This window comes from Monodelphis domestica, chromosome 2 (genome assembly GCF_027887165.1).
Source record: "Monodelphis domestica isolate mMonDom1 chromosome 2, mMonDom1.pri, whole genome shotgun sequence".
Taxonomy (NCBI): Eukaryota; Metazoa; Chordata; class Mammalia; order Didelphimorphia; family Didelphidae; genus Monodelphis; species Monodelphis domestica.
In genome coordinates this window covers 448831141-448858066 of record NC_077228.1, presented here as the reverse complement: position 1 = coordinate 448858066, position 26926 = coordinate 448831141, and the positions used below count along the sequence as shown (strand labels likewise).

At 34.1% G+C, this 26926-nt stretch overlaps 1 protein-coding gene across 3 annotated transcripts in view; it reads left to right on the top strand.

Moving 5' to 3' along the window:
- The window catches only part of PDE10A (phosphodiesterase 10A), a 466245-nt gene that overhangs the window by 429441 nt on the left and 9878 nt on the right, over positions 1-26926 (top strand). For 2 of the 3 annotated variants that reach the window (XM_003340456.4, XM_016429717.2), the window contains 3 exons: positions 7779-7890; positions 14613-14693; positions 19458-19546. In XM_003340456.4, the coding sequence (XP_003340504.2) occupies positions 7779-7890; positions 14613-14693; positions 19458-19546 (282 nt within the window). Of the gene's footprint in view, positions 1-7778; positions 7891-14612; positions 14694-19457; positions 19551-26926 lie in introns of those variants that run through there. The other variant, XM_056814385.1, reaches the window with a different exon arrangement.

Sequence of the window (26926 nt, the reverse complement as noted above, 5' to 3'; positions counted from 1 at the left end):
AAATGGATTAATTGAATTTAAGACACCATATTTTTTGCACTATAAGTATTTGCAGATTTCTCTTAACTACAAAATTATAATACACTTTTTTTCATTATAGATGCCAATCATCAGTCACATATCTTAATACATAATACCTATTTTCAATTTTAAAAAAATATCTTTCCCTGCCATTTCTAGCCTTGTATAATTTTACCTCTATCTCTCTTTCCATTCAGATTTCATATTACTCTTTTTCTTGAAATCTCTATTCTCACTAAACTGGCTTACAGGCTATTTCTAGTATACAATAATCCATCTCTCACCTCCATTGTATTCAATATTACAGAAAACCCATGGATGAAATGATACTCTTAAGTATTAATTTATAAGTAAGTGGGCCCTGGTAATGAGAGATTCAAATAGATGTGCATGCAAAGAAAGGAAAAACAATAACTTTACCAAATTATGTGGGATTCTTTACTGAAATGTCCCTTAAAAAATTAAAATAGAAGGCATTCTGAAAATTAGCCATGGATCCAAGAAAACACAGTGGGACAGCACTGTAAATTTTAATTTGCTTTTCATTCTAACAAATTTATTTGCCTTTGACTATGAGTTCCTTCAATATTAGAATTTTGACAGAAGCATTGAAGTCATTTTTCTAATTAGATAAAATTATCCACCAATTACTAATTGAAACCTCTTTATTCTCTATAAATAAGCAAGGAATCTACTTTGTGTAGTCTTTATCCACAGAGGAAGAGGAAAACATGGCAAAATAAAACTCAGAAGCACATTTTTTATCAAAATAAAGCTTTTAATTAATCCATCATTAAACATTTATTAAACTCCTAGTATGTGCCTATTATAGCCTAAGAACTGGACAAGGGACATGTTTTCCCTTGAAAGCAGCCCTCTGTAAAAGTTTTTCTGTTAAGTAATTTACCTTTAATTCAAATATCAAGTTCTCTTCAGAGGTAGGCTCTTTGCTCCATCCTTTATTTTTTGATGCATGTATCTAGCTTAATTTATGCCTTCATCAGACCAAGTTTTTTTTATTATTCTAATTGTTTTTGTATTGGTCTCCCTTCTGTCACTTCCTTCATCCTTTGTACAGATTTCACATCAATATTCCTAAAACAGAGATATGAACATATTATTCCCCTACTAAAACATTTTAGTTGGATCCTTATATCTTTGGAAATACAAAATAGCTCTTCACCTGACATTGGGAGCTTTGTATAATTTTATACCTATGTCTCTTTCCTTTCACATTTCATATTCTTTTTATTGAAATCTCTATTCTCACTAAACTGGCTTACAGGCTATTTCTAGTATACAATAATCCATCTCTCACCTCCATTTTTTTTATTTGGACCAAATGATCATCATCTTTGCTGAAATGTAAGCATTCTTTACTTTATAGAATCCGTAACTTTCTTCAAAATATAGTTTTACTGTCCCCTCCTACATGAGACAGTTTCTGAATAACCTAGTAAAAAGACCACACCTTTGTAAGTATTTTGCATTACTTTGAATTTAATTTACGTGTATGTTGTTAAAACTTGAAATTAGGGAGGAACCCATCTCTGTGATTTCATCAGGGCAGGATGCTGCTTAGTTTCAAAACTCCCCTCTACTAATGCCAGATAGCAGCTCTTTTTTAACTTGTGATTTGGAACACTGAGATAATTAGTAATTTGCTTATGATCTTACAGTTGGTGTGCCTTAAGAGGCAAAGCTCACTGCTTATTCCAAAACTGGCTTTGTCTTTTTGTCATGCTGTCTCATTATAAACTTGGATGGTTGCACCAAGGTCGGCTCCCCTTGAAAGTTTTTTGAGACTTGGTATGGTCAATGAGGTTTAAAGAAGAAAATGCAGGAAATATAGAAAAGTGAAAAAAAGGAGAGATTGGCAATGAGAGAGTATCATATCAAGAATTGAACCCTACTAGTATCAACAGTCTCTCATGATATAAAAATCATTTTATTCTTTCATCTTACACCTACAAATTGCAGTTTATTGTAACCTTTGACTGTCTATTATCCTTCTTTGTCTACATCAATCTTCACATTTCATACTTTTAATTGTAGTACTTTAGCTGCTGACCTTACTAAAAGTCATAAAAATAAGCCAAGAGGAGATTTTTTTGCTTTCCAACTGAGCTTTAGAACTTCTAGAAAGAGAGGGGGAAAATACATAAAACAATGAGGTTGTTGTCATTGTTTTTTAATAACAAACCTTCCCCCTCATTTGCTAGATAAGAGACACACTGACACATCCCTGTATTTCCTCTTTAGAAAGAAAAGGTCAGTGCTAGAAGCAGGAATGTTTTACAAATGTTTCTTAAATAGGTAAAAAGTGGAAACTGAATCTGTTATAAGATTCATTATACTCATTTAATTTTTATTTCATGTTTAAGCTTATGTATTAGAATTATTTCTTTTATGCCATTAGAGACAATAAAACACTAAAATCTGTCATATTCTTGGGAAATCATTTATTAAAATGTGATTATTTTTAGAAAATCTGTATCACCTCTGTGATATTTTAATAGGAAATAATATAAATGGGATTTTTATGCAGAATTATACATTTTAAGCATAATCACACACTTTAAAATATTAGCTGAAAAGAGGCATTAAGATTAGTATAGGAGGGGGCAGCTGGGTAGCTTAGTGGATTGAGAACCAGGCCTAGAGATGGGAAGTCCTGGGTTCAAATCTGGACTCATATACTTCCCAGCTGGGTGACCCTGGACAAGCCACTTGACCCCCATTGCCTAGCCCTTACCACTTTTCTGCCTTGGGGCCAATACATAGTATTGACTCCAAGACGGAACGTAAGGGTTAAAAAAAAAAGATTAGTATAGCAATAGTGTAAAAAGATGATATCTTTAAAGGAAATCGACTTAGCCAATGGCTAAAGCAAACAACAAAATCATGTCAGATACCTTTTTTTCAACAGGAGACCTAAAAAAACCATAATGCTAGAGTATCCCTCACATCCTAGACTTAATTAATACATCAATCTTTTGACAACTTTTTCCATGTTAGAACCTATGAGTCAATATGGTATCACACAAGTAAGTCAATTTTATATTAATGAAGAGGTTCATCTATTTTCTATAGTTACCATAGGATACTTAGCATATTAAATATATTTTAAAATTAATCATAATGTAAATCTGACATTCATAGAGATTTTTGTATATGAATATGCTATATAGCACTTACTTCCAAGGGTGGTTGAAAGGATCATGAGGCAATATTTGTAAAGCACATTGCAGACTTTAAAGTATTATATAAATCTTCACTTTTTTATATTTTCATTGCTGCTGTTTATTAGTTACTACTTCTACCAATTATTATTATTAGCATTACTAAGCTACACAATTTTGAGATTGTTATAGAATCAATTAAAATATTTGAAGCATTTATTATGTGCTAGCTGTATGCCATTGCATGCTAAAGTCATACTAAAGTTCTTGCAAGATTTAATAAAAGTTATAACTTTGTCCAGCCATCTTCTGATTATAAAAGTCAAGCAAGGCATGAAACATTAAATATTTGAGAGCAGATGTGTATTCTTCAAAAGCATTTTCCACTGTCATGAAAGTTGTTTAGTACAGAGTTAAAATTAATGAAATCACCTGTAACATAATGAGGCCTTCCAGTTATTCTTTTCAAAGTCAGCCTTAATTCCTAAAGTTTTTCAGATATTTTCTTAAGTGAGAGCCATAATTACTTCAAAGTGTTCACTATTCACATAGGAAAAAAAAAAAACAAAGAATGAATGAAGAACGTCTATTGGCTACATTTGGCAATGCAGTTGAATAGATAAACCATTGAGCTGATTCATCATATTATATGTCCTAGCCAAATGCTATGCTTAGACAGTTAGCCAGATGCGAGATTGACTCTGAAGAGTTGTTTTACTTTTAATGGCTTGAGACTTCTCTTTGAAACAAAATCCTAGTTTTTAAAACAATATTCTTCTAGTGATGTATGTTGCACTTTTAGTTAAAATGCATTTGAATGTGGGAAAAAGTAGAGTGGTCAAGAGAAGTGGCAAAGAATATAATTACAAAGATTTTTTGACTAGCATAGAAGGTGAACCAGTGAGGAGTAACTAATAACAGCCTTTTTACTGTTCATGCACAATGTCAAGAGGTCTGGAGGAAGATCTCTAGCCCATTGAGTGAACCTCCAATGGAGAATCAGTAGGGCATGAACAAGAGTCACACAAGTTCAGAGAGTTTAGACAGACTGTGATTTGCATCATTGTAAACAACTGCCTCTATCATTCTATTTAAAATTTATTTTAACTAGATAACAAAGAACCTTATAAGGCATGATGGGAAAGTTCAGGTTCAATAGAAGTAATTTTTTTGTTCTATTCCCACCTTCCTTTATCTCAATTTTAATTTGTAAAGCATCCAAGGGTTATCAAAAATAGCTCTATATAGTATTTTTGTAGTATCATACATAGAGTAATATGTACTATGTACTTTATTAGGATATTTGGATGAAGGAAATGGATATAGTTTATTCCCTTTTCTCATAAAAATATAGTCTTCCTAGGTTCCTAGAAGAATCACATATAGAGTTAATCAGTTCTACTATTTCTTGTAGAGTTTCAGAAAATGTTTGTTCAAATAATAATGAGAGGAACTTTGACAGAAAAGATATTTTCTATTTTGATTATTTTATCTTTGATGTATCTGTAGATCATCCAGTGAGAGATGTTGATTTGAGGGTGTTTGGTGCTGCTTTTCTTGGATGCCAGATTTATAATTTTTAGATGAGGATCTAAACTTCATCTCTGCCCTCCTGAACAGTGATATCGAGCTGAAAACCATGTGTAATCTATGGTTCTAGACCAGGTAGAGCTCTCACCCTTTGGTTGGGCTTATTTGAACCCCAGGACATTATGGCATAATAGAGAGCTGGCCTCAAAGCCAGGAAAAGCTGGCTAAGTGATTCTTTAGTTCCCTTAGCTTTTCAAGGCTCTTAACCATTCTCTTAAGACTGAGTTTCAAAGAAATTACCAACTTGTACTGGTAGAGAGTGTTATTTTGAGAATTTCCAATGAAGTCACCAGTCCAGTCCTTATCCCTGTGTCTATCCCTGGCATAATATCCCATGATGGTGTTCAGCTCAGTAGTTTCATGATATCCCATGATGGTGTTCAGCTCAGTGGACTTATGATTCAGAATAGAGAATCATAAATAAATAAATGATTTATTGAGGATTATATTTTGATATTTTAGTTTTAGTTTTTACTTTGTTAATTATATATCCTGCTTTATATAAACTCATATTTGTGTAGCTTACAACTCTTAAAAATTATCAGAGATTCTTTAAATTGTAAATGTTATTCTGAACAAACACATAACTAGAATCTCTAACTCATCACAATTTTTACTTGAAATCTACTCAACAACTACAGTTGAAAAATTTTGTTTAACATTCTTTGTCAAGACAATGGACTAAACTAAAGGCTCTTCTTAAAATGCACATTATTTAATATGTATCAAAGTTAGACAGTGTCAACTCATTTTAAAGTTATCATGAAACAGACAAGTGTGAAATGGCAACCATTTGAAACAGAGACCTTTTTCATTCAGTTATGATGTTCTTGGAAGAGCCAATCATTACAGCGACTTCCCTCAATATGAGACACCATAAAATAGCAGGAAGTTCAAAAACATGGCCTTTAAATAGATAAGTTGCATGATGTGAGAATGCATGCATAGAGAACTGACCAATACCAGATTTAAGATGGTATTCATAGATTTATTTTCCTTAATTTTCAAAGTCCTTCCCTAAGGACTATACTGAAAAATCAGTGACAAAGAACATCAGGGTTTGCAATATAAAATCAAAATGTGAGAGGTGAAGAAGTGAAACAATTTATTTTAATTGTGAAGAGAGTAAGAGACATAAAGTTTCAGAAATCAAAGGGAGCTCAAGGTCTAGTATACCTTCTTACCTGAAAGGTATGAACCCATGACAGGTGATACTCCTGTCTTTAAACTATACTTCCCCTATCTTCTCCTTTTCACATTTTTACCCTGAAGCCACCAAGTGTATGTCGATTTGATTCTGGAAGATCTTATGAAGTTGTTTATAGAGTTACCCCACCACCTTTCCCTGAACAAATATTACTGGATCAAAAGTTGGGTATTTTCAGTGGTGGTCCTTTGGCAAATATCATTAATAATATAATATTTGATAAAAAAAATTCCCATTAAGTAATATTTCTTGTAGGTTAGGAGTATACTATAAAATCCATTCCGGTAATTTCTTTCTTTTCATTGCTTCTGGTAGGAGAACCAGAGAGCTATCCTTCCATGTAGCTGCATCATTCTTTTTCCTCATTTTATTTATATCAGGAATACCAGGATTGATATTATTCAGTTCCTCCAATAGTGTGTGTTAGTCATTTCACAGGGATCTCTCATATTTGTAGTAGCAATAGTCAAATTAAAGTTTATTGACAGTCCACAACTGGTTATTCTTAGCATTCCTCTGTTCCCTTTTCTTCTACCACTATCTGTTGAAATAGAAGGGATGGAATATACATTCAGAGGGATATTTAAATTTTTTTTTTCATTGATTTTTTTTTCATTGATTGCCTTGGCCAAAAAAAATGTTATCACCAAGTAGTCAACCTACTACTGATGTGCCTCTCTGTGATTAGCTATTCTAGTCTTTGGAAACCAGAATTTATCTGTTCTGGGGCTATACTCAAGGCCTTTCCAGCATGATAGTATCTACCAGAGCTTGTACTTCTAGCATAGCCTTTGGGGACCTAAGGTTACCTCTGCCCCACAAAAAAAGGTATTAGAGTGCCTGTTTATGTCTTTGTTTGTAATGTGAATGTGTATACACACATACATATATTTTACACATATATCCTTACTAAATATGGCTATATGTAAGGATATATTATATAAGGATATATATGTTTCCTTAATACATCATTTGAAGGTCAAGAAAGCATTATGTAGAAGATGGCATTAGAGCTGAGTCTTAAAGGAAACTAGAAATTCTGAAAGATGAATGTGAGTCAGCAGTGCATTCCATGTGTAGGACACAGTTATAGGGAACGGAGATGAATGAGCAACAATAAGAAAGTCAGTTTATATTGATTACAATGTAATTGAGTATGCATTAAAGTTAGAAATTAGATTGTATATTTCAAATGAGTCATTTTTTTTTTTTGCATTTGATCCTTGAAATAATAGGGAACCATTAGCATAGTCAGATCAGAATTTTAGGAAAATTGCTTCTGGTAGCTTTGTAGAAGATGGTTTGGAGCCTAAATAATTTAGACCAGGAGATAAATTAGAAGGCTATTGTAATACAACAGACAAGAGGTGGTAAGGGTAATGGCTATGGATGCACAGGGTATCATGGGGTTAGAAATTACCAGATTTGGCACCTGATTAGATATGGAGGGTATGTGAGACTATAGAATCAAAGATGACAGTGAAGTTGTGAATCTTGGTAATCATCCAAATACTTGAGAAATGATTACATAATGCTTTGTTTGCAAATTACAAGTGATAGTTGTGTCTTCAGAGTAGTAGTGAGATTTATCATTTGGTTCCATTTCTTGTCTCTAATATTACATTATTATTTTAGTATATTTCACATGTTATATTTATCATTCATTCAATTTTTTAAAATATAAAAAAGTTTTCACTGATATTTCTCTTCGGTATCTCTGATCAATTTTTTTCATCTTTGAGTAGCTATCTGATTAATTTTATATTGTTATATTCTAGAGACCGGGTAATTGGTCTGATGATGACTGCTTGTGACCTTTGTTCTGTAACAAAGCTGTGGCCAGTTACAAGATTGACAGCTAATGATATATATGCAGAGTTCTGGGCTGAGGTATGTACATGTTTATCTTGCCTACACAGATAATATTGAGAAGTATGAAAAAAATCCTGAGAAAAAAGTAAAATAGATCATAGTTACACAATAGTATACTATTTATGTTAATATTTATTTTAAAATCAAAATTTATAATAGTTATCCTTTAGTAAGGTGAAATAAACAATTAATATATGTATGAAGAACAATAATTTTTTGGAAATTGCAATGACATCTTTAGTATATAAAATTCATTGGTTCAAATGAAAAATTTATGTTACTCCCTCAAGGAATGAAAAGGATTCCTTTCCTAGGCTAATATTTAGTTCTTTTTGCCACATTATGATAGATCCCTATGTAAAAATGCCCATTCCTCTGAAATCATTGATAAAAATGATTTTGTTGCAATGCCACATGATATTGACAAATATAAACAGACCTCAGAGAATGTGAGTTCCATAACATTAATGAAAAATTAATTTAAAATCCTTAATGAAATTGTATTACTTAGTCATCTCCTTCCTTTGCTTATACTATCTATATTATCAGAAATGCTTTTCTATTTTTTAATACCTAAATTTACAATTCAGTTTGCCTACCCATTCACTATTCTGGAACTTATTGTTATATAAGTATCATCTCTTTACTCATCTTTACATCATCATTAGGAAAACTAAAAAAAATATTTCCAAAAGATTTGTGCATCCTCAATTACCTTCTTTTAGGAAAGTTATATTTTGCATTGTGATATTTGGAAACTAATGATTTAACTTGTAACTTACCCAGGAAGATGAACTTACTTAAGAAGTAAAAACTAGCAAATTATTCATCTGCAATTTAAGTTGAAGAATTTTGTCATTCAAATTTCCTTTTAACATTCAGGCCAAGAAATTCTTATTGTATGAGCATCATGATCGTTCAGTTGATTGCTTGTCATGGAACTGTTTTTCTGGAATGCTATATGTGCTGTGTAATTAGGTTTTCCACACATGCTTGTATGTTTATGTATCTGTATGTTTTGTCAGAGAGCCTAGTTATTGTCAGTCTCATTTAGTATAGTTATTTTGGATCTGCATGTCTGAAATCCCTCAGCTAGAAGAATCTGGATAAACTTTTTTTTTTGTTATCAAGATTAGATTTTTACAACAATGTAAAAATGAATTGTGTATTTTTTTTAAACTTGTATATCTGGCCTACATTATATGAGTCTCCATTAGAACATTTTTGGACTCCATGGAAAGCAATATATGACTGTAGAAGACACTCATTTCATTGTGTTTCTATAGCTAACAGCTATATTGGCCATCTAAACTAGAAAATCTATAATATATTAATTTTTGTATATGTTTCATATTAATCCTTAAGAGCCACACTAAGAAAAATCTTGATATAAATTATTTAACAAGTCAATTATTTCAATAACCAGTTCCTCCTCAATTTCAATTATTTTGTATTGCTGCAAAACTGATGCATTTTGGGGAACTGGGCTAAGTTTATTTAACCTTCATATTCAGCAGGAGGTCAACTATAGGAGAGGTAGTCAATTAGAGATTGAATTAAAGGTAAGGAAATGGAAAGAAAGGGAAGAGAAATTAGAAAATATGACTAATTTTTGTTTTGTTTTTGATTGAAGATCTGCCAGGAAACTAATGTAATAGTGAAGATTCTAAAATTTAACTAAAATGATATATTACATTTGAATTTTAATTCTATTTTTTGAAATATCTCAAAGAATTATAATTCCAAATATAGGATCACCCACCCAATTTTGTGCTTATACTTGTAAGTTGAATTCTGCAAAAGACAGTTACTATTTGCTGTCTAGGCTCTGGGAGTAACCAATAAATTGGGTCATTGGCCTCTCTTGGCAATCAAAGACTAAGAGTGAAGGCCTGCAAAGCCTTTTAATCCTGATTTTAGCCTATCATTTGAATATCCTCTTGGCAAAGCAGTCCCAATTTTAGATATCCAGAACTCCTACTTACTACACATCCTTTTTGCCCTTTGCAGAGTTCTCATGAATTTCCTGTTAGGTGTAGATCACACTATTCTCTACCAGAAAGAATCACTGCCCTTGAAATTGTCTTTTCCTTAAATTGATGTGTTGTCTCCTAACTGCTCCACTCCTCCAAATTCTAGTTGGATTCCTTGTGTGCTATTGGTCCAGTCTCTCCATTATCATGGTCAGTAGTGAGAGAGAAGCCAGACAGAGAGATAGAGAGAAGAAAACATTCCACTGCCAACCTCCCCCACCCCCACCCCCACCCTGCATACTCCCAGCTCCTCAAAGCAATCCTCTTTCAAGGGTTTAGCATGAAATGGATCCTTCTGAAATGAAGCCCTTCACTACTTCAACAGCTTGAGATTTTAGATACAACTCAAGAAGTCTGACTCAGTGTTCTCAACCAGTCACACAATGTATGTGGCTTCAGTTTTTGCTCCATTGCCAAATAGCACTCTCAACATTATTAAGAATTTATTCATATCTATACTTTTTTGATGGATTGATTTAGTTGAGATTTCTGAATTTTTCTGTGTTAAAATTAATGGGAAGTAGAACCCCATACATAGATTTTTTTATACACATACATATACACATGTATAGAGTTAAATAGTTTATGTTCCTAGAAAATAAATTGGAGGCTTTTTAAATCCATACTCACAAATTCTAAATTGCTATCTAGTGATTTGGAGAGGTATAACCATTGTCCTTTTCTTGTACATCTACAACAAAACACTTTCTATTAAAGTCTCAGAAAAGTCCATGTTACATAGTTCACAAACAGTTGAGATGTTAAGATATTTTCAGACTTTCAGATGCATGATGACAAAATTTAAATAGATATTAACAGTAACATTTAAAATTTTGTTACATTATTGCCTGCTTTGGTATTTACTTTAAGCTTATTTAGTATCATTGATCTTCTGGCACTAAGAGGCATGGGAAAACATACCTTCTCTCTCTCCTGCTGAAGAATCTCTTTGCTCTGGGCTTGGGTACCTAGTGCTTGGTGTTGGGGGCTGGCACTGGGACCATGGGAGACTGAGCCACTCATCCTTACCCTTTTCTACTTAAAGCCCCTCTTCTCTGGAAGCACTTAGCTACATAAATACATAAATACAGACATGCCAGGTTTGATCATGGAGAATTCTTCTTGATTCTTATAATACACAGGCTGCCAAAAACTTCTCCAGGGAACACAGAAATGTATAAACAATCCAACAGAAAACTCTGACAAAACACTTCTAGGTTAGCCATCATACACAGGGCACATGAAATATCCTTAGGGATCTTTTCCCATCTAAAATGATTCCAATTTAAGCTAAGATAAAAATTCCTTCAGGGTTCCTTTACCTTAGAATATCCTTAACTTTTCCCCAAATAGCCATAAAATATATAAAGACTTCCACTGAAGACCCAAATTCACCCTTTACTATATATATATGGAGAGAGAGACTTACTTATAAAGAAAAACAACTTAGAAACCCTTAAAAGAGGTATAGAACTCCACAAAAGGTTTTAAACAGAGACTATAGTCCAGCAGGCAAACCTTATTTTATAGACCTGAAGTCCCTACAAATCTCACAGTAAAATAAATATTGGTCTGCTTAAAAGCCACCTCCCCCTCCAAAAAAAGAGAAACATTTTGGAGTGATACATAACATAATAATTGGGTGATCTTAAATGGTTATAGTAATAACAAATATTAAGTACTTAAATATTCAAACAAACAGAAAAAAAATCTTAAAAAAAAGCAAAACACCCCCCCCAACCCTAGTCTGATCTTGAAGGAACTATACCAGAAAACAGACTAACAAATTGTATTCTAAGATAACAGTTCTCAAATTAGATCTAGGAACTTTGGGTTAGGGAAGGGTGTCCAAGTCCCTTTCAAGTGATCTAAAAGGTTAAAACTTATTTTCATACAAAGGCAAAGATTTTAATTTTCAATATGATAAATGCTAATAGATATAAACAAAACAAAACAGAACTCCATGGGGGTTCTCAGTCTCTCAGAGTTTAAAGGGGTTCTAAGACCAAAAGTTTGAGAACTAATTGTCTTAAAAAAAAAAGTTGATTTTTCCCTACTGGATGCCTTCAAATGAGAATATCTAGGTAGAAAATCTCTGTTGAATTTTTGCAAAGGCAAATCATCCCCAAATGAAGCTTCCACAGGGTAGCACCCTATCTGGGACAAGCTCCTTCACTTGTACTGGCATAGCTCAGTCAATATTTGTGTTCTGGGAGTGACTCTGAGGGGTTGTCTATCTCCCACAGGCATGTTCTCCTTTGATAGTCAACCCATAGCTTTTAGAAAAGGAATTTACTGCAAAGGTATGAGCAAGAACTGTTACAAAGCACTCTTCCCCAAAGGCTGGTGCATACTCTCTCACAAATACACATAGAGTTTATGGCAAGGACTGAGCACAAAATTACATGTGCAGAGAATTCCCTGTGGCAAAAGAGCACCCCCAAATTCCCTGGTTGCTGAAGTTCTTATAATGTTCCTTTTATCTATATCTTAGTTGAGAGAGAGCTGAATGAGAGCTAGTCACTGCTGCAAGTATATTCTGGCTGAAAGGTAAGGAGGCATCAGTGGAGGTTAGTAGTTTGATAAAAAGTTATAAAGGAAGGGGCAACTAGTTAACACAATGAATAGAGCACCAGATCTGGATTTGAGAGGACCTGGGTTCAAATCTGATCTCAGAAACTGGACAAGTAACTTCATCTTGATTGCCTAGCCCTTAGAAGTATTGATTCTAAGACAGAAGGTAAGTGTTTAAAAATAAAAGTTACAAAGGGATTTTGGCCTTCAACTGTGGGAGGCCTTGAATGCCACACAAAGGATCTTTTAATAATTCCGTTATAGGCTACTGTATATAAGTATAGGCAACAGAAGAATATAGCTTTTATCTTAGAGAAAACTGAGAATCGTTTGAGCAATATTTATTGAGTGGAAAATTGGTATGGTAAGATCCATACCAAGAGTAGTTTAGCTATATATGCCCTCACTTTCCAGCCAAAGTATACTTGTAATAATTAACTAGTTTTCATTCATCCCTGCAGTTATTCGAGAAGCAGTATAGCATAACAAATGGAGGTCAGCCTTGGATTCAGGAGGTCTTGAATTTAAAAGTTGTTCCTCTGAAACAGACTGGCTTTATATCCATGGGTAAAAGGCTTATTATAAATTTGAAATGTTTAGGTATAAGTCTGCCTGAAAGCAAAAATGAAGGTCAAATGATACCATTCTAGGCCTGTGCTTCTTTGTGGAGTTCTAATTTTATATTTTGATTATCTGAATATGTAATTACATGTGAATGTATATATGTGTCTATAGAGGTATGGGGCAGTGGATGTATCTAGCTAAAATAATAATAAGGCATAAGTCCTAAGGCATAAACTTTATCATTTTAATAGTTTTATATAACATAGAAATTTGTAGAAAATATAATAGTCCATAGATATGGATCCTATCATATACTTATTCTATCTTCAATAAAAGACTTCTAAGACCTGGGTGCCAGTGGATAGAGCACTAGATCTGGAGTCAGGGAGACCTTAATTTAAATTCTACTTCAGACACTTAGTAGATTTGTGATGCTGAGACAGAGGCTCTTTGCTGTTTTCTCATATGTAAAATGGGAGATATTAATAGCACCCGTGTCATCCAAGGGAATTGTAATGATGCAATAAGATAACATATATAAAGCACATTGCAAATTGCAAGGTTCAATATGAGTGATGGTGAACCTATTGCACAGGTGCCAAAGATGGCATGCAGAGTGCTTTCTATGGCACTCAGCTACCCTTCCCCCACCCAAAGCCTGACTAGAAAGGCAGAAGGACTTGGGTGGAGCTGCTCCCTTTCCCCTCTTCACTATGCCTGACAGCATTTTTTCCCACCCTCACCCCTACCCCTCTGCCCAGAAGCCCAATGGGGGCACACAGAGGGTAAGGTGGGCAGCTCACAGGCAGCAGAGCTGGAGGGAAGCAGAGCACTTGGGCCCTCTCTATATACTTGCTGAGGACATTCTTCACTTCACCAATCCCTCTGCCCAGCAGCCCAATGAGAGTGCTTCCTCTCTCCCCTGCGTGAGTGGGTTAAGTGTGGGGGCAGAGTGCAACCAATACTGATGGAGGGGCAGAGCAGGCCATGCCATAGAGGGGGGACAGCAAGGCAGTCAGTCTGGGATATGGGATGGGGCAAGGTCTGCACTCTGTCTCTAAAAGGTTCACCATCCCTGCTTTATATGAACACTAGCTTGTTATTCAGAAAATTTATATTTGAGCATCATAGCCTTTTATAGGATACAGTTCAATTGATCAAGAGCATTCCTCCCCTTTACACTAGGAACATGAAAGACAATTTGGACTACATGAACTATGATGGCTTCCAACTTTATTTCTTTAAAATCTCCTTATTAATTCTTGGAAGAAGGAAGCAGAAAGTATATGCTCATTCTTAGCAACCTTAACTTACCTTAACTCAAATATTAAGGTAAAATGAGGAAAACTATATCTAAATAGAATATATTGTATTGTGAAAGAATAGTGCCATTAAAATTTTTTCTGAAATAGGTCTTTTAATAAACCATATTACTTTTGGCTTGTCAAGCAAATATGATGTTTTCAAAGAAAAAAAAGGCTTTCATACCAAAAACTTATTTTCTCTTAATTTCATAATGTATTGGTAAAGAAAAAAATATGATTCTTTCTCTTTTTTCTTTCACTCTAGGGTGATGAAATGAAGAAATTTGGAATCCAGCCTATCCCTATGATGGATAGAGATAAAAAGGATGAAGTCCCTCAAGGCCAAGTATGAATTATTTCATTAAACAAATACATGTTTTATTTTAGTCATAAATGGTACATGAGTAAATTTCTGAGTGAGAAAAACACACATAAAATCTTACAATATATTTTGAACACAATGTTACATTATTCTAAGTCACATAAAAACTGTGCAAATTATAGCCATCCTCTTTAGAAAGACTGAGAAAAAAGTAGAAAATATATGCACCCTCAGTTACTTTGAACCACATGAATCTTCCACGTATCTTAAGCATTTTAATTATCTACATGTAGAGAATTTCATATTAATAACCTAAAACACCAGTTCTGGAGAGAATATTGTAAGAGGCAACAGCCACCTCTCCTTATAAAGGTATTATTCTATGAGGGCTGCCTTGGTGTGGTGGTGAGTGCTTTAGATTTAGAATCCCACACCTGGATTTCAAAGTTTAATAGGTCTATCTTTTAGATCCAAAGTAGAGAGACGATAAACTCTAATTCTTTTTCTTATTCTTCCCTTATAGGTCCAAATGGCCAATCAGAGTAGATGCTAGCTTTATTGATGGTTGTAAATATTTGAATAAGCATTTTGTGCATTTTGCTTTCCATCTTTTTGACAGACATTGCTAGGTTATGTACTCATGTCCAAGAAACTACTTTTGCTTTTTGCCTTTTTTCACTATTGTCCTTCTTAAAGAATCTTGTATGAATTCATGAGCACTTCTTCAATATTTATTGCCAAGCCCTGAAGTTAAGTGTATTTTAGTCTCTTTTTTTAAAAAGCATTAATCCAAATTGCTTAACAGATGGTTATGGGGCTTAATTTCCTTAGCTAAGATTTATTATTAAATTGTGATTGTTTACATCAGTACCTTTTTTACTTTCCATTTGGGGTCATCAGTAGCTTGTTAGAATAGATCTGTGTTAGTGTACCTATTGCATAAAATGTCTTTTCATTTTGATTCTTTCCTAATGATGGACTTAGTACAGTCATCATAGTTGTTCAACCATCTCTATTTGGCATTCATCCTACTATTGACTCATTGCCTAGATGAGTTACCCAATATTAATGTTGCTCTTCTATTATTGGAAATAGTATAGAAGAATCTGTAATTCTTGTTATCCATTTTTTAAAAACTCTAATTGCTCCCAGCCAGAGACAGTTCTTCTCAAAAAAGTGCCTATATTAGATATGTGGATATGTATCCACTGAGAATTTTTCCCTTTCAGTTACTTCCTCATACTGTGTTTCTTATGAAAAATGATGTCTACTAAGACAAAGTAAATTCATAAAATAAAGAAAGGTATCCAGACTTTCCCTGTACCTAGAGGAAAAATGTTTCAAGCTTTAGTGAGAGGAGTTTATGTCCTGGAGGTCATCTAGTCTGAGAGTTTCAGCAACACAGCATCCATCTGAACAATCTAAACATTCCTCGTGCCTGCTTGATCTAAGGAACCTTACTCCCTTGAAGTGGTTGCCCCTGCTTGTTCTTGTCTGCTGCCTGCAGATTCTTTTTTTAGTTTTTTTTTTCAGATTAATTGTTGGAACAGTATTTAATAATCATTTTGTGAATCCTGTTCTCTCCCTCCCTTCTCCCCTCCCCCCCCCCAGGGCATCAGGTAATAGGATATAGGTTGTACGTGTTGTCATATAACACATTTCATTATTCAACATATTGTGAAAGATACTTATTTTTTATACTAGAGAAAAATTCACAGAGAAAATAAAACTGCTTACTTCACTTTGTCACTTTGTAGAAGTCTTTCTAGTGTATTTTGTGATCACCTTGTTTGTCATTTCTTATGGCACAGCAGTATTTCATTACGATCATGTACCATGACTTATCAGCCACTCCCCAATTTGTGTGTGTCCCTTCAACTACAGCAAAAAGAGCTGCTATAAATATTTTGGTACAGTTGATCATTTCCCCTGTCTTTGATCTTTTCCCCTATTTTTGATCTCTTTGAGATATAGACCTATTAGTGGTATTGCTATGTCAAAGGGTATGCATGCTTTTATCTCTCTTTGGGGCATCGTTCCAAATTGCACCCCCAAACAAAAAGTATCAATTCATAGCTCCAGAAACAATGTTTTAGTGTCACAGTTTTACCACAACCTCTTGAATATTTATCATTTCCCTTTTTATATACTACCTGTGGATTTTTTTTTCTTTTCTCTTTTTAAAATTTTTTATTTAGAATACTTTTTCATGGTTACATGATTCATGATCCATCCCACCTCCCATTTTCTCCTCCCTCCTTCCAAAGCCGACAAGTAGTTCCACTGGCTTGTACATTGTTCATTACATATTTCCATGTTATTCATATTTGCAGTAAAGTGATCCTTTAACATCAAAACCCCAGTCATATCCCCATCACACTATGTAGTCGATCATATATTTTTCTAATGCATTTCTGCTCCTACAGTTCTATCTCTGAATGTGAATAGCATTCTTTCTCATAAGTCCCTCCAAATTGTCCTGGATCATTGGGTTGCTGCTAGTAGAGAAGTCTATTACATTCGATTGTACCACAGTGTATCAGTCTCTGTGTATAATGTTCTCCTGGTTCTGCTCCACACTCTGCATCAATTCCTAGAGGTCATTCCAGTCCCCATGGAATTCCTCCACTTTATTATTCCTTTCAGCACAATAGTATTCCATCACCAACAAATACCACAATTTGTTCAGCCATTCCCCAATTGAAGGGCATCCCCTCATTTTCCATTTTTTGCCACCACAAAGAGCGCAGTTAAGAATATTCTTGTACAGCTCTTTCTCCTTATTATCTCTTTGGTGTACAAACCCAGCAGTGCTATGACTGGGTCAAAGGACATGCATTCTTTTAAAGCCCTTTGGGCATAGTTCCAGATTGCCCTCCAGATTGGTTGGATCAATTCATAACACCACCAGCCATTTATTAGTGTCCCAATTTTGCCACATCCTCTCCAACATTTATCACTTTCCTTTGTTGTCATATTGGCCAGAATGCAAGGTGTGAGGTGGTACCTCAGAGTTGTTTTAATTTGCATGTCTTTAATCAGGAGACTTTTTATATCTTTTTCATGAGATTATTGATAGTTTTTATTTCATCCTGTGAAAACTGCCTATTCATGTCTCTACCTATGGATTCTTAAGGCTTTCCTTACTTATACTGTTAAGAGCTGGGCTTCTCTTCTAATCACCTGGTCTCAGTTCAATGCTTTTTAAAGATCACATTAAGGCATGGCTATCATTCTTCACCCTTTGTTGGTTTCTTTTTGATTAATTTGAGAAACCAATTCAGACTTCATGAAGGAATTACTTAGCATGGTGGCAACTTTGGGCCATTTAATACCTCTTTGTCATGATCCCCTTTTCTTAATCCATAACATGCCAACTAACTGTGGTTGTCCCACAATTTTGTCCCAAGTCTTCTTCTCTTCTTTCTCTATACTATTTCACTTTGAATTTCATCCATTTCTATGGATTCAATCATAATCTCTTAAGCTAATGATTCTCAAATTTACTTATCCAGCCCTAACTTTTCTCTTCAGAACTTCAGTCTCGCTTCTATAATTAACCACTGGATATTTTGAATTGGATGTAATAAATATCTTAAATTCAACAAATCCCAAACTGAACATATGATCTTTCCTTCAAAACTCACTTGCCTTCCTAACTTCCCTGTAATTACTATCCTCCTTCACTCTCAACATAGATGTGATCTTCTACACTAACCTCTCAACTCATATGTCCAATCTCGTGCCAAGGACTGTCGATTTCACTTTCATAACATGTATTCCCTTCTCTCCTCTGACATACTACCCTGCTACAAGGTCTCATCAACTCCTACTTGGGCCAGTACTATAGACTTAGTTGATCTTCTTGCCACAAATTTCTCCCCACTCCAGTCTATCACTCAGCTGTCAATGATATTTATAAAGCTTAGATACAACCATTTCACCCTTTCACTCACGTTCTTGGGAATCTCTATCACATATAAGATCAAATAAAAAAATATTCCATGTGGTGGTTGAAGCCATTTATAATCAGACTCTTCTCTTCTATTCCATCTTCTATTCCACCATATACTATGCAATCTAGTGACATTGATTTCCTTCCTGTTCCTCCCACAAAATGCTCCCATCTCCTTAATCTGCTCCTTTTCATAAATTCATTTTTCCTGTGCCTTTAATGGTCTCCTACTTCATCTGTCTCCTAACTTCTCAGATTTTTTTCAAATCCCAGTTAATTTTCCTCCTTCTATAGGAAGCCTTTCCCAATCCCTCTTAATTCTAGAGCCTTCAATGTATTGATTCTTTCTTTCTTTAGTTGTATATAGTTTATATAGTTGTTTGCATGTTGTCTCCCTCATTAGACTGTGAGTTCCTTGAGGGCAGGGCCTTCTTCTGTTTTTCTTTATATCCCCACCACTTAACACAGTTTCTGGCACATAAAAAGCATTTTATTTTGACCAACTGTCAGGGATTGAGTTCCAGTATTAGGCATCTAGTAACTTTATTCAATTTGTTTTTAAAATAAATTATAAATGTGGTGGAGGCTATTGCATTTCCTTTCAGTGCTAAAGGTTGACCCTTATTGACAAAAATCACAGCTCTGAAAATTCTAGGATAGTTTTTAAAATTACATTTTTTTTTACTCACAGAGCAATATATCTTATTTTCACAACTGAGTTTTAGAAATGCAGAGCACCTGAAAAGTATACATATTGCTCTAATTGATTGTATTTGAGGAAATAACTTACAAACTAATGGCTTCTATCAACACTTTTTCCATCTTTATCACAGCTTGGCTTCTACAATGCTGTAGCGATTCCCTGCTATTCCACTCTAATGGACATCTTGCCTCCTACAGCACCCCTGCTCCGGGCATGCAGGTAAGTGCCCGTGTTCCCTTCTTTCATGTCGATCAGAATTCCACCAAATATTTGTAAGTGCTAGTGTATAGATTTTTGTAAAAAACGGGGCAACTTGCAAATAATAACAATAATTTACCCACAATATCTCATTTAATCAAATATATCTCATTATCATTTATAGATATAATCATGCTATCTTTATATGTATACCCACACATATAACCATGCAATGTTTCCTTATAAAGAGATTAAACTAAATATTTAATATATTATAATATCATATGTATCAGGAATAACCATTCTTTATAGGGGAGTAAGTCTCTTTTAAGTTCCAGAATCCCTCATCACAGTTTTGTCACTAAACGGTACATTGTATTTGCTCCTGTACATTTTTGCAGCCTTTCATTGTCCCCAATGTATGGCTGTAGTTAAGTGGATAATCTTTCTCCTGTATGATTCATTGGTTAATGTTTCTTTTTTCATTAAAAACAAAGAATGTATTTTTAGAATACCTTGTGAATGCTCATATTTGTCTAGTGCTGATTATCAAGTTCAATAATATCTCTTTAAATGTGTAATCAAACTAAAATATAATTTAATTTTCATAGATTCCATTTAATTTATTTTCATTCCTAATTCAGTCTTGCCAATTTTATTTATCATTAGTCCATTCAAGGTTTTATTATCCCATAAGATTTCAGTTAGTCCACAAGTGCTTGTTATACAAAGAATGGCAATACCCACCCCCCCAAGGAGCTCACAGTCTACTAGGGGAGATAACATATGAAAAAAACACACTATATATAGGATAGATTTGCAAAAATCAGCAGAGATAAAGTACCAGCATTTAGGTGGATTACCAGAGATTTCTGCATGACCTGAAATTTTGGCTGAGACATGAAGGAAGCCAGGGGAGCTGGGAAGTGGAGATAAGAAATAAACATCACAGGGATAGGAAATTGAAAATTCTTAGAGTCATAAGATGGAGTATTTTGTGGGAGGAACAGCAAGAAAACTGGTGTCAATAGATTACATATATAGAACAAAATAAAATAATAAGGTTTGCCAGATAGAAAGGGGCCCAATTACAGACGGCTTTATCAGCCAAAAAGGGGATTCTAGGCCTTTGATTCTGGAAGTGATGGGGAGACACTGGATTTTATTAAATGTGGGGTGGGAAGTGACAAGATCAGATATGTGCTTCAGGAAGATCACTTTGACAGCTTAATAAGGAAGAATTGTATCCAGCAAGAAAGACTTGTGATAGGAAGACTAGCCAGCAAACTAATGAAGTACTTCAAGCATAAGGTGATCAGGCTATATACTAGGGTGGTGGCAAGGTCAGAGGAGAGAAGAGACATACAGAAGACAAAACTTGGCAAAACTTTGGATTTGGGAGTGAGATAAAGTGAGGATAAAATTCAGTGCATGAACCAGGGAGGGAGTGAGAGGATTGTAGTCTCCCCTTCAGTAATAATGAATTTTGGAAGACAGGAAAGGTTTTTTTTGTTTGTTTGTTTGTTTGTTTGTTTGTTTGTTTGTTTGTTTGGTGGTGTTGGGGAGACCATTGAATTCAGCTCATGATATGTTAGATTTAAGATGTATGTGGGACATCTAGTTTGAGATGTCTAATAGGCATAATAGGAGATGCAAGTTAGGTGAGAGATTAGGGCTGGATAAGTAGATTTGAGAATCATCCAGGTGCTACTTGAATCTAAACCTAGCAAAAAAGATGGAGAAAGAACAATCAGGAAGGTGAGAGGAGATCCAGGAGAGTGTTGTAATGAAAATCCAGAGAGAAGAAGGTATCCTGCTCCCTCCCCATATGCCCAGAAAAATTTGAGAGAGATTGACAGTGTCAAATGATGCAGAGACATTAGGATGAGGCCTGAAGAGAGATCATAACATTTGGCCCTTAAGAGATCATTGATAACTTTAGAGAGTATAGATTCAATTGAATATTGAGATTGGAAAACAGACTGCATAGAATTAAGAACAGAATGAGAGAATAGGACGTGGATGGTCTAGTAATAGATGTCCTTTTCAAGGAGCCTAGCAGTGAAAGGGAAGAAAGGGTGAGAACAAAAGCTAAAGGGTGGATCAAAGGAGTATTATCCCCTGTGAAAAGAGTAGGGAAAGGGACCAGACCTATATTTTCATTGCTATAGAGGATATAATGTTGAGGAGATTTCCTCTATTAATGATGTTTGACATGAGTAATGTTCTCTGCTATTTAGTCTTACAGATTTCCTGAGCACTGAGAGATTATTAATTACCTAAAATTATCCAGTCAGAAGTGAAATTTAAGCCCTTGTTTTCCTGACTTGGAAACTGACTATCTACTTTGTGAGACTGTACTTTTAAAAATTTAAATTTACAATAGAGTTGGCATCAGTAAACATTAATAATCTGAAAAAAATGTACCATTACTCTTTACTTTTTCTTTGCTGAAGCTTTAGCTAATTTATTTGAAGTTATATGGAAAATGATTATTTGAGTAAATTCTTATTAAATTTCTACTAATGGAAGTAGGTGATAGTCTCCTATCATATAATAATATATAACATTGCATAGCACCCTAAAATTTACTCACACTCAGACCAATTTCACAAGATTGTATTTGCAAAACAAATGAACTTAGGTTCCTTCCTGATTATTAATTCAAAACCAGTGCTTTAGTCTAAATCAATACTTCCCTCTCATATATCAAGTTACCAAAATTTTCATCACAGCCATAAATGTCTTTATATTAGCAACTTGGTATAAATTACCATGTTGTACTGCTTTAAGCTCTTTTTTACAGTGAATTATTGGGGAATTTTATGTGATTGTTATTTCTATATATGTAATACTTTATTTCTATAATATTTCAATGCTATAGTTTGGAAGGCAGTAAATAAAAGGAAGCTTACAGTTAAGAAATAATCATCTCATTCAAATTATCATTCTTGTCACCATCTCCCAATAATTTAAACAGTTTTGAAAGTTATATTTTTTCAGTATTGTTGATTTTAACAAATTTCCTCAAATCTAGATCTGGGAGTTCCCTGCATATTATAATAGTGAAATTTCAGGTACAATCCACCCAAAAAAATAATTTAAAAAGATGATGAGGTAGTGACTTTCCAATGTCTTAAGTTCATTTCAAGGCTTGAAGCCTTGAACTGATCAAATTATGATATATTTCTCTAAATATGAACTTGATTCTCCAAACCAATAAGAATTTATAAACTATCATGAGGCTATTTCACTTAGTGACCAGCCATATGTCAGAATTGTGTGAATTTCTAATATATTACTGTTTTATAGAGACAATTTTATATGTCTATCAATCATATAACTTTTGAAAAGGGAATTTTGCAGAGATACTAGGTTATACTTTTCATCTTAAAAAATCATAGTCACTACCCAGCATTGACATTATTTCTTCTGGTTCTTATATATTAATTAGTCACCTACCAGTAGAAATGTATAGAATTAATGAAAAAGAACACATATCTTTTATTTCCCTTATTTCATTTTTGCTAAAATCAGTTAAACATTTTAAAATCTTTTAAAAAGAAATTCTAATAGTAAATTGAGAGCTTCCATTTCTAGCCCATGTAGCATTACATTTGAATTTCTTTTTTTAATGCAATCTTTTTTCAGTATTTCCTAGAGAAATTTCCATAACCAACTTTGAATACTGCCTTCAAGTGTAACTCTTTTAATGTCAAATCATTTTAAAAAGCATTTTGACTACTAGCTAATGTCATGTTCTTATTTAGTAACTGATTTTTTTTACTAAACTTCTAATTCTTCTTTCAATATTTTCTAATCCATAGCTTTTATTTGTTTCACCAACTCCTCCAAGTCAGTTAGTTGACAATTCTTGTCAATTTTATCTCCATAAATTTTCTCATTTTCTTCTCTGTACTCTGGCCTCTGCCATCCTAAGGTACTGATTACATTTTGCTTAAGCTATTACAAAATTTTCTAAGTTCATTCTTTGTCCACTACAATTCATTGTCTACCCAAACTACCAAAATAATACTCTTAACTTGTAGGTATATCTTCTCTAATCAACACTCTCTAGTGGCTCCTCATTGGATCTGAAATAAAATGTAAACTTGTCAGTGGGGCATTTGAAGCTCCCCCACAACTTGACTACATTTTGTCTTTCAATATCAAGCACATTCATGCACTCTTACTTCCATCCAAAATGATCTACTTCTTGTCCAAACCCAGCATTCCAATTCTCCCCAACCTCTCTTTCTACAGGCTGACCCTGATGCTTCAACTGCATTTTATCTCTTAGGGTTTTCCCTAGAATGTTTAGCTCATTTTGTGGCTCAACATAAGGTGGTATCCTTTAGGGATAAACTTTCCAAATCTGCTTGGTCAGTGATCCACCTCGCCTTCCTCAAATTATTTTATATGTGCTTGCTATATACATGTAATAACACACACTCTACTGCCCCCTACTCTTCCCCTCTCCCATCCAAACTTGAATGAAAATACTGCTGTAGAGCAATTACACTTTTTCATTTTGTCTTTATCACTGATGCCTTGCACATAGTATCTTGTAGAGTTGGTGCAATGAGTGGTCAGTAATCCTACTCTGCCAAATGGCTCCCACCATTTAAAGTTTCATGTATATTACTTAACTTCAAATTTTTATTTTGCTTAAGAATTAGTGTCCTATTATTCCCTTAAACTTATATTTTAAGTGAATTTAATATTTCTCTATATTTTTGTAGTTGTATTATTTAACTAATTTTAATAATTTTTAAATTTCTATGTAACTACTCAATCTAATCAGTTAATTTATTTATTAATTACTTATCTATTTTAATTAATTACTTATGACTATCCCCCAATTGATATTATAAGTTATGTAGAGTATCTAGAATCATGTTTCTTAAATCTGTCATTTATCTTCCTGGTTTCCTTATACATACTTGATTTTTTTTTAAATCATAGAGAAAGAATTAGACATTTCTATGCAATATCACTAACTTGTACTTCTTATAGTCATTAAACCATAAGGTTCTTGAGATGCTTTTCTTTGCATCCCCAGCACTTAGCACCAGGCCTGGCTCAAAGTGCATACTTATTAAGTGCTTTGTTGACAAACTGTCTCCCATAAATACATGCTCTAATTTCTCTAATTGCTATATTTTAAAACTTTTTTAACCAAAGTGATGTCATATTATACCTAATATTGCAGATCAGCCTCAAATAAGCAGTCCTGCAGCCCAAAATGGAATTGTTATTTTAACCCAAGCACACTGATGCCATATTTATGTAGTTTGGAAGTATTATTCTTTACTTCCTGCAGGCATGACCTAACCATTTGTTTAATCCCTTGATCTAAATAGAACCAACAGACATGAGAAAACAAGAATCATGAGGGCAGTATATAAAAAGCACTCTCATATACTTTACTAGGAACTTTTCTATTAATCTCTAATATACAACCAAAAACCAGAACATGAACAGAGAGCTATAAGTATCTACAAAGCTACAGATTAAAGTTCATGCACTTTGCTCAGAGGGGCGTCATTCTGGCTTTTACTCAGAGAAGAGTAGAATCAGTAAATGGGGAAGAAAGGGCCCAGCTATAGTCAACATGAAATGATAGCCAACAGAAAAACCTAATAGAATAGAAAGAATTTAAATATTTATAAAAATCTGAAATAAGAATTACCATTTTTTCCCAGTCTTCTATAGTCTTTTGTGCAGAGTAGGGGAAAAGAGGCATTAGTGTGTCTTGAGAACATATTATGTGATAAAATGTAATTGCTTGTATAATAATCCATGAGCTTTGTTTATTGAGAAAAAGTCAGTTCCCCCATTATAGTGTCTTTACAAAAGTGGGAAAATCCATACTATATTTTGTAAATATTTCAAGCCAAAATGATTAAAAAGTTGAAAAAACTTTATAATTTGAAAATCAGCATTAGTTATATAGAGAAAATTTGCTTATTTAGACTAGCTTATTCCCTGTCAATGTAAAATAATTATTATAGTTCTCTCTATTGGATATAAGATGAGAAGACTAAGACTAATTTCCTCTCTATGCAGATAAATGAAGTCTTATTGTGTCTTGGCATAGTGTATAGAGGGTCAGGAAAACCCAAGTTCATGCCTTCCCTCTTACATATATTGACTGTATGAATATTGGAAAGGCACTAACCCTCTCAGTCCTCCCACATAGGGAACATTTAGGATTATAAACGACAAAGAGTATGTTGATCTTCATCCATGGAGGGAGTTTATATACTTGGAGTTCCCTACACAAATAAAATCAGAGGTCTAGCCCCTAATACCGTCCCTTCCTCAATCCATAAAACATGTCATCTGATAATATATACATGTGAGATGGGGGAAGGAAGGGGACAAAGACAGAGAGATGGATTTTTCCTCTGCCCAGAGTCATTAGAAGGATAAAGAGGTGGATATGTAAGCTGGCTTGATAATGAATCCAGCCTGGACTGAGACCTAGAATCTACAAAGCAAACCTATTGATTTCAGTTATTTCAAGGCTCAGCTCTCGGTGCGTTTTCTCCTCTTAAATTCTGTAATTTAACTAGGATTCTGTTGAAGGAAGAAGTGCAGATTAGAATTACTTGGATTTTTCTGGATTATGCCTCTATTTTTAACCCCAGATTTTAGGAGTAATTCTGAGACAGGTGCTTAGATGGTTTTTTTGGACATATGAAAAGAACATAAGGTATGTCTGTGGTGACATTTCTGTGCTGCCAAGTTTTCCTCTCAGAATTCACCTGGGGTCTTGGGTCTCTATATTAGTAACCTCTCATTCCACAGAATCCTTATCAAATATGTGGTAATCCCAGCAACTGTACCACTGCTCAGTGTCTTCTGCTGCTTAGATGCCATTGAAGTTGAGGGGTGGATATATTGAGACTGAACTGCTTTTGGCTTTCACACAAGTCTGGGCTTCAGTATTATAATGAAACATATCAAAGTCTATTGTTCTCTGAATATCACCTATTCCCATTCATCTGGTTGTTGATTTTAGGATGTGTTGTCTGCTTAATTGTCTACTTAAAGTCTATCCTGGCTGCAGTATGCCTCACTGTCCTTGTTTCATATCTTGGTACAAAGGGACAAGGGAATAAACTTTCTACATTACTTTACTCTACCAACGAAGCCATAAGGAAACCAGTTAAATCATTTAACATCTTGTTTTTGGTCACTGTCTATAGAGAGCTATGCACATGTACAAGATTGGGGAGGAGGCATTTAAAATTCAATGATGAACCCTCAGGAATCTATCATCTAGTCCAGGATTTAATAGGTGCACACATGGACTTACATTTAAGCCAGTCAAGACGTGTACTAAACATTTTCTGTGCGCTCAGGGAAAAGGTAGAATGTGAGCCAGTAGTACTA